Genomic DNA, 26,445 nt, shown 5'->3' on the forward strand with positions numbered 1-26,445 from the left:
CTACCTCCTTCCTTATAGTTGTGTCTATCTTTGTTTAAATCTTTTCAGTGGTATGGTTCTAGGATTCTTTTATCTTTTTTGAGATAACTTTATACTGTTGCTGTTTTCTAGTGTGGCTGCACCAGTTTGCATTTCCACCAATGTTGCAGCAGGGCTCCTCTTTCTAAACATCCTTGCCAACACGTGTTACTTCTTGCATTGTTGATTTTAGCCATCTGACAGGTGTGAGGTGGTGTCTCATTGTAGTTTTGATTTGTATTTCCCTGATGTTGAGTGATCTTGCGCATCTTTTCTTTTTTAATTTTTTTATTGGAGTTCAATTTGCCAACATATAGCATAACACCCAGTGCTCATCCTGCCAAGTGCCCCCTCAGTGCCCATCACCCAGTCACCCCAGCCCCCCGCCCACCTCCCCTTCCACTACCCCTGTTCATTTCCCAGAGGTAGGTGTCTCTCATGTTTTGTCACCCTCACTGATATTTTCACTCATTTTCTCTCCTTTCCTTTTATTCCCTTTCACTAATTTTTATATTCTCCAAGTAAATGAGACCATATAATGTTTGTCCTTTTTTGGGCATCTTGTCATGTGTCTGTTGGCCATATGCATGTCTTCTTTGGAAAGATGTCTATTCGTGTCTTCTGTCCATTTTTTAATTGAATTTTTTTGTAGTGTTGAGTTTTATAAGTTCTTTACAGATTTTGGATACTAACCCATTATCAAATATGCCATTTGCAAATAACTTCTCCCATTCCTTAGGTTGACATTTAGTTTTGTTGATTGTTCTCTTTGCTGTATAGATGCTTTATATTTTGATGAAGTCCCAATAGTTTATTTTTGCTTTTGTTTCCCTTGCCTCATGGGACATATTAAGTAAGAAATTGTTATGGCCAGGATGCCTGGGTGGCCCAGTGATTGAGCGTCTGCCTTTTTGGTTCATGATCCTGGGAGTCCCGGGATCAAGTCCCACATTGGGCTCCCTGCATGGAGCCTGCTTCTCCCTATGCCTGTGTCTCTGCCTCTCTCTGTGTGTCTCTCATGAATAAATAAATAAAGTATTTTAAAAAAGAAATTGTTATGGCCAATAGCAAAGAGATTACTGCTTTTGTTCTCCTCTAGGATTTTAATAATTTCCTGCCTCACATTTAGGTCTTTTATCCATTTTGAATTTATTTTTGTGTATGGTGTATAAAAAGTGGTCCAGTTTCATTCATTTACATGTCACTGTCCAATTTTCTCAACATGATTTGTTGAAGAGACTGCCTTTTTTCCATTGGATATTCTTCCCTGCTTTGTCAAAGGTAATTGACCATATATTTGAGAGTTCCTTTCTGAGTTTTCTATTCTGTTCCATTGATCTATGTGTCTATTTTTGTGCCACCCTATATTGTTTTGATTAGTACTGTTTTGTGATATAACTTGAAGTCTGGACTTGTAATACCTCTAGCTTTGCTTTTCTTTTTCAAGCTTGCTTTGTCTATTTAGGGTCTTTTGTTTTTCCACAAAAATTTTAGAATTGTTTTTCTAGCTCTGTGAAAGATGCTGGTGGTATTTTGATAGGAATTGCATTAAATGTGCTTTGAGTAGTATAAACATTTAAACATCATCTCTTCTTCCAATCCATGAGCATGGAATGTTTTTGCCATTTCTTTTTGTCATGTTTAATTTCTTTCATCAGTGTTTTATAAGTCTCAGAGTATAGATCATTTACCTAGGTATCTTATAGTTTTTGGTGCAATTATAAATGAGATTGGTTCCTTAATTTCTCTTTCCGCTGCTTTATTATTGGTGTATAGAAATTCAACAGATTTCTGAACATTGATTTTGTATCCTGTGACTTTACTATATTTGTTCATCAGTGTTATCAGTCTTTAGGTGGAGTCTTTTGGATTTTCTTTTTTTATTTTATTATTATGCTCTAAAATAAATCCTTATGCTTTTTTAAATAATAAATTTATTTTTTATTGGTGTTCAATTTGCCAACATACAGAATAACACTCAGTGCTCATCCCGTCAAGTGCCCCCCACTCAGTACCCGTCACACATTCACCCCCAACCCCCACCCTCCTCCCCTTCCACCACCCCTAGTTCGTTTCCCAGAGTTAGGAGTCTTTATGTTCTGTCTCCCTTTCTGATATTTCCTACCCATTTCTTCTCCCTTCCCTTCTATTCCCTTTCACTATTATTTATATTACCCAAATGAATGAGAACATATAATGTTTGTCCTCCGATTGACTCATGTCACTCAGCATAATACCCTCCAGTTCCATCCACGTTGAAGCAAATGGTGGGTATTTGTCATTTCTAATGGCTGAGTAATATTCCATTGTATACATAAACCACATCTTCTTTAGGGTATCATGTCATCTGCAAATAGTGAAAGTTGTACTTCTTCCTTGCCTACTTGGATGTCTTTTATTTCTTGTTGTCTGATAGCTGAAACTAGGACTTCTAGTCCTACGTTAAATAACTGTGGTGAGAGTGGACATCCATTTGTTGTTCCTGACCATCCATCCCAATGGAAGATGTTACTAGCTTTTGGTTTTTCATAGATGGCCTTTATTATATTGAGGCATATTCCCTCTAAATTTGCTTTGTTGAGGATTGTTATCAAGAATGGATGTTGTACTTTTCAAATGCTTTTTCCACATCTATTGAAATGATCTTATGGTCCTTAGCCTTTCTTTTCTTAGTGTGGTATATCATATTGATTGATTTGCAAATATTGAACCGCTCTTGCAACCAGGAATAAATCCCACTTGATATTGGTGAATTATTCTTTTAATTTATTGTTGCATTTGGTTTGCTAATATTTTACTGAGAATTTTTCCATCCATGTTCATCAGAAATATGGACTTGTTCTCTTTTTTAGGGGAGTCATTATCTAGTTTTGATATCAGGGTAATGTTGGACTCATAGAATGAGTTTGGAAATTTTCCTTTCACTTCCATTTTTTAGAATAGTTTGAGAAGTATAAGTATTAAATCTTTTTTAAATGTTTGTTAGAATTCACCTGTGAAACCATTTGGCCCTGGACTTTTGTTTATGGGGAGTTTTCTGATTACTGATTCAATTTCTTTGTTGTTTACTGGTCTGTTCAAGTTTTTCATTTCTTCCTGTTTCAGTTTGGGTAGTTCATACATTTGTAGGAATTTGTCCATTTCTTCCAGGTTGTCCAATTTGTTGGCATATATTTTATATATCTCTTATAATTGTTTGCTTTTCTGTGGTGTTAGAGGTTATTTCTCTTCTCTTATTTGTGATTTTATTTGTGTCCTTTCTCTTTCCTTTTTGATAATTCAATCTATAAGTTTATCAATTTTATTATTTTTTTCAGTGAATCAGTTCCTGGTTCCATTGATCTAGTCTATTGTTATTTTAAAATTTTTTCTATATAATTTATTTCTGCTCTTTATTATTTTCTACCTTCTTCTGGTTTTAGGCTTCCTTTTTGTTCTTTTTCTAGCTTCTTTTGGTGTAAGTTTAGGTTGTTTATTTGAAAATTTTCTTGCTTCTTGAGGTAGGCCTATTTTGCTATATACTCCACTCTTAGGACAATTTTTGCTGCATCCCAGAGGTTTTGAAATATTGTATTTTAGTTTTCATTTGTTTCCATGCATTTTTTTAATTGCTTGTTTGATTTCCTGGTTGCCCCTTTCATTGTTTAGTTGTTGTTTAACCTCCGTATATTATGGTCTTTCCAGATTTTCCCTTGTGGTTGATTTCTAGTTTCATAGAACTGTAGTGAGAAAACGTGCATGGTATGAGTCCAATCTTTTTTAATTTGTTGAGGCCTGTTTTTGACCTAATGTGATCTATTCTGTAGAATGTTCCATTAGCACTTGAAAAAAAATGTATAGTGTGCTGTTGTAGGATGGAATGTTCTGAATATATCTGTTAAGGCCATCTGGTCCAGTGTGTCATTCAAAGCCATTGTTTCCTTATTGGTTTTCTGTTTAGCTTATCTGTCCATTGATATAACTGGAGTATTAAAGTTCCCTACTATTATTGTACTATTATCAATTAGCTCCTTTTTGTTTGTTATTAATTGATTTATATATTTGGGTGCTCCCATGTTGGTGGCATAAATATTTACATTTGTTAGATCTTGTTGGATTGTTCCCTTTATAATTATATTTTGCCCTCTTTATCTCCTTTTACAGTCTTTGTTTTGAATTCTAATGTTTCTGATGTAAGTTTTGCTACTCAGGCTTTCTTTGACATCTATTTGGATGGTAAATATTTCTCTACCCCCTTGCTTTTGATATACAGATGTCTTTAGGTCTAAAATGAATATCATGTAGGCAGCATATATACAAGTCTTCTTTTTTTAATCCATTCTGATATTCTATGCCTTTGGAATGTTTAGTTCATTTACATTCAAAGTAGTTATTAATAGATATGTATTTATTGCCATTTTATTACTTGTTTTGTCATGGTTTTTGGAGATTTTCTCTGATCCTTTCTTGTCTTTGGTTTCTCCTTTGCACTCAAAGACTCTTTTTAAATATTTCTTACAGAGCTACTTTAGTGGTTACAAAATCCTTTAGTTTTTGTTTGTCTGGGAAACTCTATCTCTCCTTCTATTCTAAATTATAGCTTTGCTGGATAGAGTATTCTTGGCTACAGATTTTTCCCATTCATCATTTTGAATATATCATGCTACTCCCTTCTGGCTTGCCAAGTTTTCTGTTGAGAAATGTGCAACTAGACTTATGAGTCTTACCTTGTAAGTTAAGGACTACTTTTTTCTTACTGTTTTTAATTTTTTTCTTTATCATTATATTTTTCAAATTTAATTACAATATGTCTTCTTGTTGGCCTGCTTTCATTGATTTTGATGGGAGATCACTGTGTCTCCTGGCTCTGGATATCTGTTTCTCTTAACAAATTAAGGAAGTTTCTAGCTATTATTATCTGAAATAAATTTTCTGCCCCCTTTTCTTTCTCCTCTCCTGGAACTCCTATAATATGAATGTTACTACATTTGTGGAACCAGCCCTAATTCTACACTTGTGTTACATAATAATAATAATAATAATTCTCTCTCTTTTGTTCAGCTTCATTGTTTTCCATTATTTTGTCTTCTAGGTCACTAATTTGTTCCTCTGCTTATTCCAGCTTGCTGTTCATTGCATCAAGTCTGCTTCCAATCTTATTTATTGCATCTTTCATCTCTGATTAATTCTATTTAACTCTTTTATCTCTATTGTAAGGGTGTCACTGATGTCTTCTATTCTCAAACCCAGTAAGAATCCTTATGATTGTTACTTTAAATTCTCCATCAGGCATGTTACTGATATCTCTTTTGCTTAGATTTCTGTCTGTGGCCTTGTCTTGTTCTTTTATTTGGGATAAAGTCCTCCCTCTTGGCTTATTTCTAAGTTTCTACCCTTTTGCTGTTTTTGTAAAGCCAGTTATGTTTCCTGCTTCTGAAAGTAATGGTCTTGTGAAAAAGAGGTCATGTAGTGCCCAAGGCTTGTCACTTCAGGGATTGTCTCTGGTGTGTGCTGCATATGCTCTTCTACTGTGATTTGGCTGCTGTGTCCTTCAGATCAGTCATCTGCAGAGGCTCTTCTTACCACCTGTTGGCAGTGTTTGGTCCATGGACTGAATGTTGTCAGTTTTAGCTTGGTGTGCTCTGGTGTGATTCTGAGGTAAGACCTGACACAAACTCCACTAGAACTGAGGCCCTACAGAACTCTGTGGTTGGGAGACGTGGCATGGGTACAAGTTTGTCCTGGTCTTCTGGGGGTGGGGTCTGCTGTGCTGGGACTGAACTTTGCTTGACTGAAAAGGGAAGTCCCACCAGACCTCAGGGGATTATATGCAAGTTAGCTATCCAGTGTATATGCAAGTTAGCTATCCAGTGTCCATGCTGAGCTGCTTCCTCCAAGTGGTTTGCCTGCTACAGGGCAAGGGAAAGAAATGGTGCCAGCCACTTCCTTTTTTCCTGGAGAGGCATCTATGTAAATGCTGCCTCTCAAGGAAGTGCTCCTAGCATAGCAAATAATCTTCACTCTTTGTGCCTCAGGTGTTATTCAGATGGTTGTTTCCATTCTGTCTATCCCCAGGTTATTTGCCTACTTTCTCTCCAGAAGTAGCACAGTACCTTCCTGGCTCTATCCAAGGTGAGTCTGCTGACCTTTAAATCTCCAGGCTTTAGAGACATGATGTGGGCAGGGGCCTGTACTGGATGTCTGGGGAAGTGCCTGTTGCTCCATTTTTTCTAGGTCGCCCAATTTATTGTCATATATTTTTTCATAATATTCTCTTACATTTGTTTGTATTTCTGTTGGTTGATATTTTTGCTTTTACATTTTTAAATTTTATTTGAGTCATTGCTCTTTGCTTTTTGATCAGTCTGGCTAGAGGTTTATGGATTTTTTAAAAAGATTTTATCTATTTATTCATGAGAGACACACACGGAGAGAAGCAGAGACACAGGCAGAGAGAGAAGCAGGCTCCATGTAGGGAGCCCAATGTGGGACTCGATCCCAGGACTCCAGTATCACACCCTGGGTCTGAAGGCAGATGCTCAACTGCTGAGCCACCCAGGCATCCGAAGCCACCCAGGCATCCTTGGATTTTTTTTAATCTTTTCAAAAAACCAGCCCTTGGTTTCATTGGTCTCTTCTACTGTTATTTTTATTTTTATTTTTTTTAATAATAAATTTATTTTTTATTGGTGTTCAATTTGCCAACATACAGAATAACACCCAGTGCTCATCCCGTCAAGTGCCCCCCTCAGTGCCCGTCACCCATTCACCCCCACCCCCCGCCCTCCTCCTCTTCCACCACCCCTAGTTCTTTTTCCAGAGTTAGGAGTCTTTATGTTCTGTCTACTGTTATTTTTAGATTCTGTATCATTTATTTGTGCTCTAACCTTTATTATTTCCTTCCTTCTGCTGATTTGAGGTTTTATTTATTGTTCTTTTTTTCTAGCTCCTTTAGGTATAAGGTTAGTTTTTTTTATTTGAGATTTCTCTTGCTTCTTAAGGTAGCCTTGTATTGCTATAAACTTCCCTTTAGAACTGCTTTTGCTTCATCCCACAGGATTTGGACCATTGTATTTTCATTTACTTCCATGTACTTGCGGACTTCATTTTTTATTTCTTGTTTAACCTATTCATTGTTTAGTAACATGTTATTTAACCTCCTTGTATTTGTGCTCTTTTCAGATTTTATTTTTTTTATTTTGGTTGATTTCTGGTTTTGTAGTTTGTGGTGAGAAAAGATGCATGGTATGATTTTGATCTTTTTGAATTGCTGAGACTTGTTATGTGGCCTGATATGTGATTTATTCTAGAAAATGTTCCATGTGCACCTGAAAAGAATGTGTGTTCTGCTGTTTTAGGATGGAATGTTCTAAATATATATGTTAAATCCACCTGGCCCAATGTGTTATCAAATCCATTGCTTCCTAGTTGATTTTCTTAACTGTCCATCTTCCTGTTTACATAAGTGGGGTGTTAAAGTCCCCTACTCTTACTGTATTACTGTTGATTAGTTCATGTTTATTATTAATTGCTTTATGTATTTAGTTTCTCCCATGTTGAGTATTTAAATATTTGCAATTTTTATATCTTCTTGTTTGATTGTCCCCTTTATTATTATATCTTGCTACTTTTGGTCTCATTACTGTCTTTGTTTTAAAATCTATTTTGTCTGATATAAGTATTGCTACTCCAGCTTTTTTTGACATCCATTTACATGATAAACTTTTTTCAATCCCCTTACATTCAATCTTCAGGTGACTTTGGGTCTAAAATGAGTCTCAAGCAGGAAGGATATAGATGGGTCTATATATATATATATATATATACATATATACTGGCATCCTATGTCTTTTAATTGGAATGGTTATTCCATTTACATTCAAAGTAATTATTGATAAATAAGTATTTATTGCTGTTTCATTACATGTTTTGTGATTGTTTCTAATGTTTTTCTGTGTTTCTTTCTTTGCTTGTTCTCTTTCCTTGTGTGTTTTATTTAATGATACATTTGGATTTCTTTCTCTTTATTATTTGCATATCTATTAGGGGTTTTTGACTTGTGGTTACCATTACAATTGTATATAATATCTTCTTTTTTAAAAAAAAGATTTCATTTATTTATTCATGAGAGACACAGAGAGAGAGTCAGAGACACAGGCAGAGGGAGAAGCAGGCTCCAAGCAGAGAGCCCGACATGGGACTCTATCCCAGTTCTCCAGGATCACGCCCTGTGCTGAAGGCGGTGCTAAACCTCTGAGCCACCCAGGCTGCCCACAATTGTATCTTCTGTATATAGCAGAATTCCTTTTTTTATAGCAGAATTCCATATTAAGTTGATGGTCATTTAATTTTGAAGCCATTCTTTATTCCTCTCTTCCCAACATGTTAGGTATATGTTGTCATAATTTATTTTGTGAGTTCCTTGACTGATTTTTTTTTACAGAAATATTTTTTTTTACTACTTTTGTGCTTCCTACATTCATATTGTTACTTTTGATATTTTCTTTGCACTCAGTGTCATTTTCAATATTTCTTGCAAGGCTAGTTTAATGGCCATGAACTCCTTTAGTTTTTATTTGTCTGGGAAGCTATTTCTCCTTCTATTTTTTATTATAGTTTCACAGAATGGACTATTCTTGGCTTAAGATGTTTCCCATTCAGAACTTTGAATATATCATGCCACTCTCTTCTGGCTTGAAAAGTTTCTGTTGAAAAATATACTAATAGCTTTATGGGGTTTCTCTTATATATAACTGTCTCTTTTGTCTTGCTGCTTTAAATTATTTTTTTTATCACTGCATTTTTAAATTTAAATTCAATTAACCAACATATAGTATATCATTAGTTTCATATGTACTTTTCAATAATTCATCAGTTGCATATGACACCCAGGGCTCATCACATCAAGTGCCTTCCTTAATGCTCCTCACCAGGTACTTCATCTCTCCATATACCTCCCCTTCAACAACTCTTTGTTTCTCAGAGTTAAGTGTCTCTCATGGTTTGTCTTCCTCTCTGATTTTTTCCCCATTCAGTTTCCCCTCATTCCCTTATGGCCCCTTGTACTATTTCTTATATTCCACATATGAGTGAAACCATATGATAGCTGTCTTTCTCTGATTGACTTATTTCACTCAGCATAAAACACTTCAGTTCCATCCACATCGATGTAAATGGTAGGTATTCATCCTTTCTGATGGCTGAGTAATATTCCATTGAATATATATATGAATATATGAATATATATGAATATATATGAATATAAGTATATAAAATGAATATATATGAAAGTTAGAAAAGTCAGCTATTATCTCTGCTCCTGAGAGTAGTGGCTTTATATATTTTTTAAAAGATTTTATTTATTTATTTGTGAGAGACACACAGAGAGAGGCAGAGACATAGGTAAAGGTAGAACCAGGTTCCCTGTGGGGACCCCAATGTGGGACTTGATCCCAGGACCCTGGGATATGAACGAAATCTAGTTGCAATCATGGGATAAGGTGAGTTTAGGACCCTCCTACTCTGCCATCTTGCTTGTGCTTCAAATTAAAATATCTTTGTAGGACCTTAAGAGTATCATGGCCCTGAGCCCTGGGCCTCATGCCTCATTGATAAGTTGGCTCTGACTGCCATGGAACTTTTCTCTATATATATTTTGCTCTATAATTTGCAAATCTCATAATCTCTACCAATTGTCTTACAGAATGTGATCAATTTTCTATGATGGTTTCTAAGTCTTTTGGAAAACTCAGCCACACTCATAAACAGATTCATTCCATTTTAGTCCAAAGTTTGTGGTCAAATAGAAAAGCATTCCTTTTTTTTTCAACTATATGCTTTATTCCTTGCTGAATTGAAGTCTCAATTTAAGTGCCATATGCCACAACACAATAATGGTTTTATTTGGATCAGAAAAAATACATTTAAAAATATACTTAATGGGAGCACCTTAGTGGCTCAGTCTGTTAAGTGTCTGCCTTTGGCTCAGGTCATGATCCCAGGGTCTTGAGATTGAGCCCTACCTTGGGCTCCTTGCTCAGCAAGGAGCCTGCTTCTCTCTTTCCTTCCCACTTGCGCTATGTCTCTCTCTCAAATAAATAAGTAAATAAATAAATCTTTAAAAATATATTTAATACAAGACATTTTAAGTACACTTAATAAACTTAGAAAAATAATTATCTAAGTTGGGACCAATCTCTCCCAGCTTTGCCTCTGGATGAGAAGCAATGTCTTATTTGAAATAGTACCTGTAATTGGTGCATCAGGGCGAGATTGCTCCTTTCTCCAGGCAGGCACAAATACAGTAATATTTTTATGGCCTTTGTCTAGGAACCAATCCACAGCAAGTTGTATTCCTCTGCAGGAGAACTCTTCTTTATTCCCATGGCTTTAGGAAGATAGAGAATGAAAGGATAAAGTATCAACAATAGGTAGCAGAGAAATACTCCAAACAAGCTTTTTTCTTAGAACCAAGACACTAACAATAGACATTTTATTTCTTGATATTGCCAAAAATATGTTTTTAAAAACAGCAAATCAAGTTATTTTTATTTAATTGCTATAAATAGTGCTATTATTATTACATTTTTCTTCAAGGTCCCAGATAACTCCCAACTTGTAGCAACTCTGATGGATATTTCCTATGACTGCTTCAATTTTCACTCCTCTCTCTACATTTACTACCATTTTATTTTAGAACACTCAGATGTTCACAACAGATGAGAAAAGAAGAGGTATCTCCAGAGGTTTAGATAGAGTTTATATGGAGGACTAATTGGAGCTATGTCTTAAGCACATATTTTAAACTTAAAAGAATGACACTGACAACAAAAAAGAAACACATATAAATGCTGACTAAAAACAGTTATCACATTTAATTACATATAATTTACCAAGAAAAATCGCATTCTTGAAAGTTTTAAGATGTGGAAGATGTTCACAATGTAATGTTAAGGGAAAAAAAGGATACAGACTATATATAATGTAATCCCAATTTTGTAGAAGAAAGTCTATATATTATTTAGAGAAAATACTAGAGAATAGACACATCAAAATATTGATAAAAATAATTATCCCGTGTGAGAGGATTATAAGTAATTTATTTTCTTATTCCAAAATTTCTTCAAACAAGTATTGCTTTTATAATTAGAACATGATGTAAAAAGAGAAGACATTTTATCATAATTACGTGTAGACATAAATATTGTAAAAACTTAAAAAGCCAAACAGAAATTTGATTGGAAATTTGAAGAGAGAAAATTAGATGAATTGAGAAAAGATATATTTATTGACATAATCTTAAAAACTCACAGTGTACTAAATTTGTGCCTAGTTTGCCTGTGAAAATCCTGATCTTTGAGCAAGGAGTTGGGTGTTCTAACATAAACATAAACCACATTAAATTATAGTTTTTAAACAGCATACATTACACGTACCAATTCTAGTACAATAAAGTGGATATTGCCTGTTAAAACTGATCAGAAAAGAAGAAACATTTTGCTAGAAAGTTAATTAAGACAATATAATAGGGTCTCTCTCTTTAGATTTCCCACTGGTACTCAACTATAAGAGAAATTAGCTCCAATTATATTGTTCTTTTTGGGTGAATTTATACATAATCTCAAAAGTCCCACTAACACACATACTGCAAGAATTCCCAGTGCCTTAATCACTCTTGAAACACATTATTAAATGCTTCTTCAACATTTCTAAACACATGATAATCATGTTTAAGTCTCCAGTAAGTGCCAGAAGGCAATTATACTACATTACTAAAAGTCAAAACACGTAAGAAAAAAGAAAAGAAATATATTTAAATGCCAATACATTCCAAGGTAGCCTTAGAAACAGTTACCACACCGATTGCTTCTAAAAAGATGAATGGGTAAATTAGGCTAGCTTATGGATCTTAAAGGGTTAATATTGGATGAACCTAGCATGAAATATGGGAAAGGAATATGCTCAGATGCTATTTTTCCCACTGCTATAGTGCTGTTAAGTAAGAGAATAACATGAACTCAGGAAAATCATCAGAATTGCCAATAGAGGGGGAATTTGGAGGAAAGGGATGGGATTTCGTTTCACATAGCTTGGCAGTGCTATAAAGTGTGTCCTCCCAAACACAGTCTAAATAAATATAGGAGTAATATTTGCTGTTGGATATGCCAACTATATATTTTATGTTGCAAAATTCTTTTTAAAAATATTTTTACTAAATAAGTCAGATAGAGAAAGACAGGTACTACATAATTTTATTTATATGTGGAATCTAAAAAGCAGAACAAATAAATACACAAAGCAAAATAGATCCATAAATACCTTGAACAAACTGGTGGTTGCCAGAGGGTAGAGTGGGCAAAATGAGTGAAGGGAGGTGGGAAGTAAAGTTGGCAGTTATGAAATAAATAAGTCGTGGAGATGAAAGGCATAGCATAGGAAATATAGTCAATGGTATTGTGACAACATTGTACGGGGACTGATGGTAGCTACATTTGTAATGAGAATAGAGTTGTCCAGTCACTATGTTATACACCTGAGACTACTCTAACATTGTGTGTCAACAATAACTTAATAAAAATAAAATATTTTTCACTATGAAAAATTATATGGCAACATATTAAACAACCTAGAGGAAATGGGTAAATTCCTAGAAACTGTGTCTGGTCCAAGAAGACAACATAGGAAGACCATGAACTCATCCCCTCCATGGAACATCCAAATCACACCGATTTATAGAGCAATTCCTCTTGAAGAAGGAGTGAGGGCTGGCTGAACAGCCTCTGCACAACAAAAGATAGAATGGACAAAGAGAAGAAAAAGAGAGATGAAGACATGGTAACAAAGGGAACTCCCACCCTTGACATTGCAAACAGCAGTGAGAAGGGATAGTATTGAGGTAGCAGGAACAGATTCCTCTGTCCTTGGGCACATAAAAAAATCCCTGTGGTTTAAAAAAACAACTATCATATGAAAGATACAGCACTAGAGCTCTGCTAAATGGCAGAGGAACTGTGGGTTCCAGGTCAGAATAACTGAAGAACAACACCGTTTAGTTCCTTCACCACCTTAAAAGTGCAAACTGGGGTAGCATCCAGATGCATAGCCTTGGTCCACAAGACTATACCAGCCCTAGTAGCTGTGGGGCACAGAAAAAAACATGCAGTTTAAAAGGTCAAAGGAGCTGAGAGAATATTCTCTGAGTCAGAAGGACTGAAGAATGACAGGGTTTTTACCACCCCCCCATCTTAAAAAGCAGAAAAGATCAAGGTCTGATTTTTAAGGCTGGATTGTTGCCTCAAGAAAATCTGGTAAGGAACCCTGGGCCCGGACAGGGCAAGATGGTGGGAGAGTAGGAGTCCTCAACACACCTGGTCTCACCAACTTACCTAGATAACTTTCAAAACACCCTTAACACATATGAATTCAACCTGAAATTTAAAGAGATAATAGCCAGAATGCTACAGAGAGAAAAGTTTTCGCTTCTAGCAAGAATTATTTAGGGTGAAATTTATGTAGACTGTGGTTGATATTCTTGACTCAGTCCACTCATACAGCCACTCTGAACTGAACAAATGACTAGAAGGAAGAATTCACCACACACACACACGAATCAGAAACAGTACTCTGGAAGCAGGGCAAGACGGTGGAAGAGTAGGGTCCCCAAGTCACCTGTCCCCACCAACTTACCTAGTTAACTTTCAAATCACCCTGAAAACCTATGAATTAGGCCTGATATTTAAAGAGAGAACAGCTGGAATGCTACAGTGAGAAGAGTTTGCGCTTCTATCAAGGTAGGAAGACAGAAAAAAATAAATAAAAAAGCATCCAAGGGGGAGGGGCACCCATGAGGAGCCGTGCTAAGGCCCGGCAGCCAGTGACCCCAGGACACAAAAGCCCAGTCCCGGGGAAGCAGAAACTCTACCAATCATCCCAGTGGGAAAGGTGCTCACAGGGAACACAGGCAGGATCCCAGGAGGGACAGGGATGCCTTCAGGCTCCAGGGTCACTAACAGAGGAGGTGCGCCCTGGGGGAGAGTGCGCCACACACCGTGGGCCGAGCTCCCTAAAGGGCTGGAGCACCCGCCCAGCGTGGCCCCGGGAGGAGTTCCAGCAGCGGCTCAGGTGGTGGCTCCACGCGGAGGGGGCTGCGCAGCCCCAGGAGCACGATTCCAGCGGTGCAGGCCCTGGAGCCAAGGGCGCTGGGGGACACAGCCCAAGATCCAGCACTCTCCCTGGGACAGGTGGAGGCTGGGATGACACAGGACAGCAAGGATGCTCCTGCTGCCGGAAGGCCCAGAGCTGTGCAGATTAGTGCCCCCTGCCCCTGGAGCATCCAGGCCCCTGCAGACTGAGAGATGCGGTGGTTACTGCTGGAGCTGATTCCAGAATTGGAGAGCTGGCCTCGACCACTGTTGTTGTTCCTCCTGGTGGCACCTTGTACCTGGGACTGAGCAGGGGCCTCACAGGATAAACAGTTCCCACTGAGCCATGCACCTGGCAAGGGGCTGGGCAGTTCCCCCCCAGGTACACACACCTGAGAATCAGCACAGCAGGCCCCTCCCCAAAAAAAACAGCTGGAAGGACAGGGGAAAAGCAAGTTATTAACCAAACAGCCCTGGAAAGTTCCAGGGGAAGTCGAGAGATTTACAGTATATAGAATCAGAGGACATTCCCCCTTGTTTTTCTTTTCTGTTTGTTCCCCACCCCCCCTTATTTCTCTCTTTTTCTCCTTTTTCCAGTACAACTTGGTTTTGGCCACTCTGCACTGAACAAAATGACTAGAAGGAAAAACTCACCACAAAAAAAAGAATCAGAAACAAACCTCTCTCCCACAGAGTTACAAAATTTGGATTACAGTTCAATGTCAGGAAGCCAATTCAGAAGCACAATTACAAAGCTACTGGTGGCTCTAGAAAAAAAGCATAAAGGAATCAAGAGACTTCATGACTGCAGAATTTAGATCTAATCAGGCAGAAATTAAAAATCAATTAAATGAGATGCAATCCAAACTAGAGGTCCTAACAATGAGGGTTAATGAGGTAGAAGAACAAGTGAGTGACATAGAAGACAGGTTGATGGCAAAGAGGGTAACTGAGGAAAAAAGAGACAAACAATTAAAAGATCATGAGGATAGGTTAAGGGAAATAAATGACAGCCTCAGAAAGAAAAATCTTGTTTAATTGGGGTTCCCAAGGGCACCAAAAGGGACAGAGGTCCAGAATATATATTTGGACAAATCATAGCTGAAAAATTTCCTAAAATGGGAAGGGAAACAGGCAATCAGATCCAGGAGATAGATCCCTCCCTAAAATCAATAAAAACCACTCAACACCTCGACATTTAATAGTGAAACTTGCAAATTCCAAAGGTAAAGAGAAGATCCTTAAAGCAGCAAGAAAAAAGAGATCCCTAACCTCTATGGGGGGAAGTATTAGGTTAAGAGCACACCTCTCCAGAGAGAACTGGCAGGCCAGAAAGGGTTGGCAGGATATATTCAGGGACCTAAATGAGAAAAACATGCAACCAAGAATACTTTATCCAGCAAGGTTCTCATTCAGAATAGAAGGAGAGATAAAGAGCTTCCAAGATAGGCAGGAACTGAAAGAATATGTGACCACCAAACCAGCTCTGCAGGAAATATTAAGGGGACAGTGAAAAAGAAAGAGGAAGTCCAAGGAAACAATCCACAAAAACAGGGACTGAATAGGAATCATGATGACACTAAATTCATATCTTTCAATAGTAACTCTGAATGTGAATGGGCTTAATGACCCCATCCAAAGGTGCAGGGTTTCAGACTGGATAAAAAAACAAGACCCATCTATTTGCTGTGTACAAGAGACTCCTTTTAGACATAAGGACACCTCCAGCCTGAGAATAAAAGGTTGGAGAACCATTTACCATTCAAATGGTCCTCAAAAGAAAACAGGGGTAGCCATCCTCATATCAGATAAATTAAAGTTTATCCCAAATACTGTAGTAAGAGATGAAGAGGGACACTATATCATACTTAAAGGATCTATCCAACAAGAGGACCTAACAATCATGAATATTTATGCCCCTAATGTGGGAGCTGCCAGGTATATCAATCAATTAATAACCAAAGTTAAGGCATACTTAGATAATAATACATTTATACTTGGTGACTTGAATATAATGCTTTCTACAATTGACCGATCTTCTAAGCACAACATCTCCAAAGAAACAAGAGCTTTAAATGATACACAGGACTGATGGATTTCACAGATATCTGCAGAACTTTACATCCAAATGCAACTGCATACACATTCTTCTCAAGTGCACATGGAACTTTCTCCAGAATAGATCAAATACTGGGTCACAAATCAGGTCGTAACAGATACCAAAATATTGGGATCGTCCCCTGCATATTTTCAGACCATAATGCTTTGAAACTAGAACTAAATCACAAGAAGAAGTTTGGAAGGATTTTAAACACGTGGAGGTTAAGGACCATCCTGCTAAAAGATGAAAGGGTCAACCAGGAAATTAGAAAATAATTTAAAAGATTCATGGAAACTAATGAGAATGAAGATACAACCACTCAAAATCCTTGGGATACAGCAAAAACAGTCCTGAGGGGGAAATACATCGCAATACAAGCATCCAACCAAAAACTGGAAAGAACTCAAATACAGAAGCTAACCATGCACCCAAAGGAGCTGGAGAAAGAAACAGCAAATAGATCCTACACCCAGCAGAAGAGAATTAATAAAGATTCAAGCAGAACTCAATGAAATAGAGACCAGAAGAACTGTGGAACAGATCAACAAAACCAGGTGTTGGTTCTTTGAAAGAATTAATAAGATAGATAAACCATTAGCCAGCCTTATTAAAAAGAAGAGAGAAAAGACTCAAATTAATAAAATCATGAGTGAGAAAGGAGAGATCACCACCAATACGAAGGAAATACAAACAATTTTAAAAACTTATTATGAGGTCCAGTTTCTTTATTTTGCATGTTGCTGTCCAATTTTCCCAACACCATTTGTTGAAGGTACGGTCTTTTTCTCATTGAATATACTTTCCTGCTTTGTCAAAGATTAATTGATCATAAAAGCATGTGTTCACCTTTGGGTTCTCTATTTGTTCCCCTGATCTAGGTGTCTATTTCTGTGTCAGTACCACACTGTTTTGATTATTATAGCTTTGTAGTATATCTTGAAATCTAGGATGCCATATCTCCAGTTTTGTTCTTTTTCAAGATTGTTTTGGCTGTTTGGAGACTTTAGTAGTTCCATACAAATTTTAGGATTATTTTTCTTACTTCTATGAAAAACGTTGTTGGTATTTTTTAAAGAATTTATTTATTTATTTGAGAGACAGACAGAAAGCATGAGAGAGTGAATTCAAGCAGGGGAAGATGGGCAGAGGGAGAGGAAGAGGCAGAATCCCTACTGAACAGGGAGCCTGACTTGGAGCTTGATCCCAGAACCCTGAGATATGACCTGGGCGAAAGGCAGACACTTAACTGATTGAGTCACCCAGGGACCTCTCTTGTTGGTATTTTGATAGGGATTTCATTGAATCTATAGATTGCTTTGGGTAGTATGGACATTTAATAATAATTCTTCCAATTTGTGAAAAAACAAACATTATGAGCAGCTATACACCAATAAATTATGCAATCTCGAAGAAATGGACGCATTTCTGGAAAACCACAAACTACCAAAACTAGAACAGGAAGAAATAGAAAACCTGAACAGGCCAATATCCAGGGAGGAAATTGAAGCAGTCATCAAAAATATCCCAAGACACAAAAGTCCAGGACCAGATGGCTTCCCAGGGGAATTCTATCAGATGTTTAAAGAAGAAGCCATACCTATTCTACTAAAACTGTTCGGAAAGATAGAAAGAGATGGAGTACTTCCAAACTCATTCTATGAAGCCAGCCTCACCTTGATTCCAAAACCAGACAAAGACCCCACCAAAAAGGAGACTTATAGACCAATACCCCTGATGCACACAGATGCAAAAATTCTCAACAAGATACTAGCCAATAGGATTCAACAATACATTAAGATTATTCACCATAACCAAGTGGGATTTATCCCCAGGATGCAACCCTGGATCAACACTCATAAAGCAATCAACGTGATTGATTACATCAGCAAGAGAAAAAACAAGAACCATAGGATCCTCTTAATAGATGCAGATAAAGCATTTGACAAAATACAGCATCCATTCCTGATCAACACTCTTCATAGTATAGGGATAGAGGGAACATTCTTCAGCATCTTAAAAGTCATCTATGAAAAGTCCACAGCAAATATCATTCTCAATGGGGAAACACTGGGAGCCTTTCCGTTAAGATCAGGAACAAGACAGGGATGTCCACTTTTACCACTGCTATTCAGCACAGTACTAGAAGTCCTACCCTCAGCAATCAGACAACAAAAAGACATTAAAGGCATTCGAATTGGCAAAGAAGAAGTCAAACTCTCCCTCTTTGCAGATGACATGATACTATACATAGAAAACCCAAAAGACTCCTCCCCAGTATTGCTAGAACTTATACAGCAATTCGTCAGTGTGGCAGGATACAAAATCAATGCCCAGAAATCAGTGGCATTTCTATCCACTAACAATGAGACTGAAGAATGAGAACGTAAGGAGTCAATCCCATTTATAATTGCATCCAAAAGCATAAGATACCTAGGGAAAAAACCTAACCAAAGAGGTAAAGGATCTATACCCTAAAAACTAAAGAACACTTCTGAAATTGAGGACGACACAAAGAGATGGAAAATATTCCATGCTCATGGATTGGAAGAATTAATATTGTGAAAATGTCAATGCTACCTAGGGCAATTTACACATTAAATACAATCCCTATCCAAATACCATGGACTTTCTTCAGAGAGTTAGAACAAATTATTTTAAGATTTGTGTGGAATCAGAAAAGACCCCGAATAGCCAAGGGAATATTAAAAAAGAAAAGCATAGCTGGGGGCATCACAATGCCAGATTTCAGGTTGTACTACAACGCTGTGGTCATCAAGACAGTGTGGTACTGGCACAAAAACAGACACATAGATCAATGGAACAGAATAGAGGACCCAGAAGTGTACCCTCAACTTTCTTGTCAACTAATATTTGACAAAGCAGGAAGACTATCCACTGGAAAAAAGACAGTCTCTTCAATAATGGTGCTGGGAGAATTGGACATCCACATGCAGAAGAATGAAAGTAGACCATTCCCTTTCACCATACACAAAGATAAACTCAAAATGGATGAAAGATCTAAATGTGAGACAAGATTCCATCAAAATCCTAGAGGAGAACACAGGCAACACCCTTTTTGAACTTGGCCACAGTAACTTCTTGCAAGATACATCCATGAAGGCAAGTGAAACAAAAGCAAAAATGAATTATTGGGACTCCATTAAGATAAGAAGCTTTTTACAGCAAAAGAAGCAGTCAACAAAACTAAAGACAACTTACAGAATGGGAGAAGATATTTGCAAGTGACCTTCAGATAAAGGGCTAGTATCCAAGGGCTATAAACAACTTATTAAATTCAACAGCAAAGAAACAAACAATCCAATCATGAAATGGACAAAAGACGGACAGAAATCTCACAGAGGAAGACATAGACATGGCCAACAAGCACATGAGAAAATGCTCTGCATCACTTGCCATCAGGGAAATACAAATCAAAACCACAATGAGATACCACTTCACACCAGTGAGAATGGGGAAAATTAACAAGGCAGGAAACAACAAATTTTGGAGAGGATGTGAAGAAAGGGGAACCCTCTTGCACTGTTGGTGGGAATGTGAACTGGTACAGCCATTCTGGAATACTGTGTGGAGGTTCCTCAAAGAGTGAAAAATAGAACTACCTTATGACCTGGCAATTGCAGTCCTGAGAATTTAACCCAAACATACAGATGCAGTGAAAATCGAGACACCTGTTCCCCAATGTTTATAGCAGCAATGTCCGTAATAGCCAAACTGTGGAAGGAACCTCTGTGTCCATCGAAAGATGAATGGAGATAGAAGATTTCGTATGTATGTATACCTTGGAATATTAGTCATTAGAAAGGCTGAGTATGAAAAAAAAAAAAGAAAGGCTGAGTATGTTATATATATATATATATTCCATATATATATATTCCATATATATATATGGAATCCTGGGCTCATAGCCAAAACCACCCCTAGCCTTCCCAATCAGGTTGCAATGGGAGTAAAGTGCCTTAGAACACTCCAGGCTCACATCTCTTTGGCTTAATGAGGTTGATAGGTTACTCTTGGTACAAAGTGCTCTGGAACCTCCTGAGTGATGTCCATTTCAGATTAAGCCTCCTTGTCACGATGCCCTCTGTGTGGAAAGCCCCAGGAATACCCCAGCCCATACTTGCATTAATTTCATCCACTCCACCAGGATACCTGCTTCTCAGAGCACCCTGGAATACTCCTGTCCACATGACTTTTGATCCAGTTGCCTGGGTAGGGCGCCCACTGCACTAAGCACCTTGGGACACCCCAGCTTACACTCAATTTAGCTTTGCTGGTCCTGCCAGTTCACCTTCAGTGTGGGGAGCCCTAGAAAAATCTAATTTGCAATCACTTCAGCTTCAACTGTCCTGCCAGGGCACATTTTGTATGGGACACTCCAGGGACTACAGTGGCCTGAACCCACTTTAGGGTTGGCTGTTCTGCCAGGGTCTCCTCTATATGGAGTACCCAAGGAGCTTCTGGCCTGTACCTTGTCTCAGCTCCAGCCACCCCTTCATCATACCCTCTATGCAGAGGGTTCCAGGACACTCCAGATTTTATCCACTTCAGCTTCAACTATCCTGCCAATATGCCTTTTGTGCAAAGAGCTCCAGGTCCTCCCAGCTCGTACCCACTTTACTTTCAGCTATCCTGTCAGGACATCCTCTGTGCAGAGAGCTAGCTACTCCACCAGTTCACCCTGTGCTCAGACTACTCTGGGAAACCCCAGCTTGCAATTTAAGCTTCAGCTGTCCTCAAGTTCGCATTCATCACAGAAAGCCCAAGTATCTCCCGACCTACACCTACTTCCATTTTAGCTGTACTGCGTGGGTACTTGCTGCACAGAGAGTCATGGATCCTTCCAGCTCACAACTCAGGTCAGCTCCATGAGCCCCCCAGGATACCATCTATGGGGAGAGCTCTCATTCACACCCCATTTTACATTTATATTATCCTTAACTGTCCTGCCAGGATGCCTAATGTATGAAGAGCCCAGGGACTGCCCTGATGCACCCACTGCACCCACTTAATCTTTAGCTGTCCTTCCAAGGTACCCATAATGTGGAGAGCCCAAGAACGTCCAGCCCATACCAGCCACAGCTTCAGATAACCAGCCAAAGACACTAAGCACACATCTACTACACAGGAGGCAACCAAACACAAGAAGATTCTTTCATGTTCTGCCTAACCCATAAAAACCAACACAGAAAGCCAAGCAAAATGGGGGGAAAGATTAATATGCTTCTGAAGAAAAAATAAGATAAAACCTCAGCAAAAGAACTAAATGAAATGGAGATAAGCAATATACTTGTTAAGGAATTTAAAGTAATGATTGCAAAGATTCTCTGCAGCCTAGAAAGAAGAGTGGAAGCGCTCAGTGAGACTTTCAATAAAGACATGGAAAATATAAAAAGGAACCAATCAGAGTTGAAGAATACAATGATTAAAATAAAAAAAAAAGAAACAGAGAAAATCAACAGTAAGTTAGTGGATGCAGAACAAATCAGAGACCTGGAAGATAGGGAAATGGAAAATACCCAAGCTGAACAGTACTAAGAGGAAAAAAAATCACCAAGAATACTGGATCTGGCAAGGTTATCATTCAGATTTCAAGGAGAGATGAAGAATTCCTAGACAAGCACAAGTTTATTATCACTAAACCACCCTCACAATAAATATTAAAGGAACTTTTTAAGTGGAAAATAAATGACCATAATTAGACTCAAGAAAATTATGAATAAAAAGATGTATATACATAAAGCATATGCATAAAAAATGGAGGAGGGAGTCAAACATAAGAAAAAAAGTGTGGTTTTTTTTGGAATGTGCTTGAACTGAAATGACCATCAACTTAATATAGACTACTATATACTTGAGATGTTATATATGAACTTCATGGTAACTACAAATCCAAAACTTATAATAGATACACAAAAAGTAAAGAGAAAGACAGCCAAACATAATACTACAGAAATTTACCACACAGAAAGAGAGTAGGAGAAAAAGAAAGGAACAGCAGAGTTGCTGCACCAGTTCACATTCCCACCAACAGTGCAGGAGGGTTCCCCTTTCTCCACATCCTCTCCATCATTTGTGGTTTCCTGCTTTGTTAATTTTCCGCATTCTCACTGGTGTGAGGTGTGTGGAGGTTCCTTAAAGAGTTAAAAATAGATCTGCCCTACGACCCAGCAATTGCACTGCTGGGGGTTTACCCCAAAGATACAGATGCAATGAAATGCCGGGACACCTGCACCCTGATGTTTATAGTAGCAATGTCTACAATAGCCAAACTGTGGAAGGAGCCTCGGTGTCCATCGAAAGATGAGTGGATAAAGAAGATGTGGTATATGTATACAATGGAATATTACTCAGCCATTAAAGACAACAAATACCTACCATTTGCTTCGACATGGATGGAACTGGAGGGGATTATGTTGAGTGAAATAAGTCAATCGGAGAAGGACAAACATTATATAGTTTCATTCATTTGGGGAATATAAAAAACAGTGACAGGGAATAAAGGGGAAAGGAGAAAAAATGAGTGGGAAATATCAGAAAGGGAGACAGAACATGAAAGACTCCTAACTCTGGGAAACGAACTAAGGGTGGTGGAAGGGGAGGTGGGCGGGGGGTGGGGGTGACTGGGTGACGGGCACTGAGGTGGGTAACTTGACGGGATGAGCAGTAGTGTTATTCTATATGTTGGCAAATTGAACACCAATAAAAAATAAATTTATATTAAAAAAACAAAAGGAAAGGAACAGCAAAGAATTACAAAAACAACCAGAAAACAAATAAAATGGCAATAAGTATATACATATCTATAATTATGTTAAATGTAAATAGTATAAATACTCCAATCAAAAGACATAGGCTGGCAAGAGGTATCACCTGCTAGTCCCCAGAGACCTGGCCTTTACTGCTTGTACCTGGCCTTACCTGCTTGTACTTACTAACCTTTGTCTTTCATTTTCCTCTAAGTTCTTCTTTCTGGCTTTTCTCTTGACTCAGGCAAATCAAACTGGAAACCACCCCCCAGGTGATGGCAACAGGCCTCCCACAAGCTCAGACCACCCTTTGAGCTAAACCTGACTCTTTCCTGTGCAGATGGACCATGAGTGACCTCTGGAATGACTTACAATTACCTTCACCTTATTACAATACTAAAATCTCCACCCAAGGAGGAACCTGAGACTCATTTACATAAAATACAATATGTGTATGTTTTCTTAAGGCACATCCATGCCTCATGCCCATAGCTACATAGGATGACAAGGCTTTCCTATCTAAATATACATGCTAACTCTAAGGACACCTGACTGACTAAGTGAGCCAAGTGTTAGACTCTTGATTTCTGCTCAGGTCATGATTTCAGGGTCTTGGTTGTAGAGTCTGCTTAAGATTGTCTCTCTTCCTCTTCCTCTGCCCCCTCTCCACCACTCGTGTGCTCTCTACCTAAATGTGTGTATATATTTATATATACACAAACATATGCTAACCAGAAATAAAGGGAACTCATTCACTCTCTCTCAGGGAGTCACAGCTTGAAAGGTGTTCCCCATGATCTTATTTGCTTTCTTTCTGGACAACCCAACCTGGTGCAGTTTCTGACTCATAAAAGAGCAATTTCATGTTGGTTCAGCTACAGAGGGGTAGAGAAGATGAGAGTGTAAGAGGAGGACCCCAGGCTCATCTCATCCTATGAACACAACTAAGTAACTATCAAATCATCCTATGGGGCACCTGGGTGGCTCAGTCATTTAAGCATCTGTCTTCATCTCAGATCATGATTCTATGGTCTTGGGATGGAGCCCAATGTCCTGCTCCTTGTTCAGTGAGGAGTCTACTTTTCCCTCTCCCTTGGCTTCTCCCCTTCTGTTTCCCCCTCACCCTTCTCATGCTCTTTCACTCACTCTCTCAAATAAATAAATAAAATCTGTAAAAAAAAAAGTCACCCTATATACCCCCAGAAATCAGCCTGAACACTGACAGAGCAAACTCTACAACTAAAAGCAGAAAAGCAGAGAAGAGGCCACATTGAAGGTAAGAAGTACGTAGAGGGTAAAGTGGAGAAACAGATCATGGGTGCTGCAGAAGGGAGGGAGCAGTAACTGCAGAGAAGGGCAAAAGAGAGCAAAGCACACAGAGAAATACACAAGGAGAACATTTCCCCAAAGCCATCTGCTGGGAAACCAAGAGGGGCTGATTTTCATGAATTCTTGCAACCAGTGGAACTTAAAACCTGGAGTTTTAAAAGGCCAGTGGGTTTGGCTAGGATAGAGCTCTGAGGGCACTGTGGTGCTCCTAGAAAGAAGGCAAGCAAGCAACCCAGGGATAGATGGCATGGAAACAACAATCTGAAGAATGCTTGGGGCACACAGGGAGGAGATTATTTACTCATCTTGGAACACAGTCCCTGAGAGGAAGCAGTCAAGGAGAGGCCTCTTTCAGGAAAAAGGAGTTGGCCAGCACCATTTCCCTCTCCTACCCCTCTCCTACCCCTGAGATTATGACCTAAGCCGACACTGAAAGTTGGATGCTTAAACAGTTGCACCACCCAGGACCCCCTCTTTGGGACATTTCTGACTATACTGAAATTCTTCCTTATACTGAGCTAAATTCTGATTTTCTGTAGCTTTTAATAAAAGTTGATCACTCTTTGAAAAAAAAAAGCCATGTAGGGGAAGCAGCACAGGGCCAACATTGGCTACCTAACTTTAGACAAAGCCTCACCCCCTGTGGTCTGTAGGGACTACTGTTCTCAGTCAAAATTCCTTCAGTCTCAGCTTGGCAGGCCCCTCCTTCAGAAGACTAGCACAAACTCCTGCCCACACCACATCTCTAAAGACTGTTTAAAAGGTCAGTAGGATTGGCTAGGAGAGAACCTGGAGGGCACTGCACTCCTCCTGGTGAAAAGACAAACAAAAAACCTGGACGCAAGTGATCTGAAAAACCTGGGACACACAGTAGAGAGATTATTCATTCTTCTCAGAGTGCTTCCCTGAGAGGCAGCGTTCACAAAGATGCCTCTCCACAGACAAAAGAGCTGGCCTGTGCCATTTCTCACATCTCAACCCTCACCATAAATACAGAGCCACCTGTGGGAAGCAGTCAAACACCAACACAAACTGCTTAACTTGCTGACTTCAATCAAGTTCCATGCCCTGTGCTCTGGGGAAACTACCCTTCTCAGTCAAGCTTGCCTCAGTCTCAGCACATCAGACCCCTTTCTCAGAAGACCACCAGAAACCCCTGACCACACCATATCTCTTGACTATAGAGTTCTGCAGGGCTTGAGGTCTAGGGAAAGTAGTATCAGTTATCATTAAACAAGCAGACTAGAACATACCTAGTTAAAACTCACCACTTTCTGATCAAAGACAAAATACTACTCACTGCAGGCAAGGAAAGTCTCTGAAGACTACTGGCTTGAGGATAGAACAGCCAAAACACAAGAGCAGAGCAAATGCAGCACACACCAGAGACACTCCCTGAAGTGCCAGGTCCTGGGCACTATATAACCTCTTCTTCATAAAGCCATTACTCTCAGGAGCAGAAAGCATAATTGGTTTTTCTACCACACAGAAGAAGGGAGAGACTTAAACAAAATGCCAAGAGGGAAGAATTCATCCCAAATTAAAAAACAAGATAAGGCCACAACCAGAAATCTAAGTGCAATGGATTATAATGAAAATGGATGATGCCTGGTACCACATTAATAAAAGAAAGGATAAGAACCATAATATCATTTAAATAGATACAGAAAAAGAATTTTACAAAATACAACATCCATTCATGATAAAAGCCTTCAACAAAGTAGATTTAGAGGACACATGCTTAAACATAATAAAACCCATCTATAAAAAACCCATAGCTAATATCATCCTTAATGGGAAAAAACCTGTGAGCTATTCCTCTATGGTCAGGAACAAGACAGGGATGTCAACTCTCACCATTGTTATTTAATATATTACTGAAAGTCCGAGCCACGGCAATCAGACAATAAAAAGAAATAAAGACATCCAAATCAGCAAGGAAGAAGTAAAACTTTGTTTGCAGATGATGTGATACTCTACATGGAGAACTTGAATCTACCTAAAACTTACTAGAAATGATACACAAATTCGGTAAATATATAGGATACAAGTCAACATGCAAATTTTTTTGTATTTATTTTTTTTAAAAATCTGTTGCATTTCTATACAT

General features: G+C 38.5%; 1 protein-coding gene across 1 annotated transcript in view; it reads right to left on the minus strand.

The window, feature by feature from the left end:
* Positions 1-26,445, minus strand: part of ZC3H12B (zinc finger CCCH-type containing 12B) — a 599,195-nt gene that overhangs the window by 13,850 nt on the left and 558,900 nt on the right. The window contains exon 4 of the mRNA XM_072818273.1: positions 10,245-10,384. Coding sequence (XP_072674374.1) covers positions 10,245-10,384 — 140 coding nt within the window. The remainder of the gene's footprint in view (positions 1-10,244; positions 10,385-26,445) is intronic.

The sequence above is a fragment of the Canis lupus genome, chromosome X (genome assembly GCF_048164855.1).
Source record: "Canis lupus baileyi chromosome X, mCanLup2.hap1, whole genome shotgun sequence".
Lineage (NCBI taxonomy): Eukaryota > Metazoa > Chordata > Mammalia > Carnivora > Canidae > Canis > Canis lupus.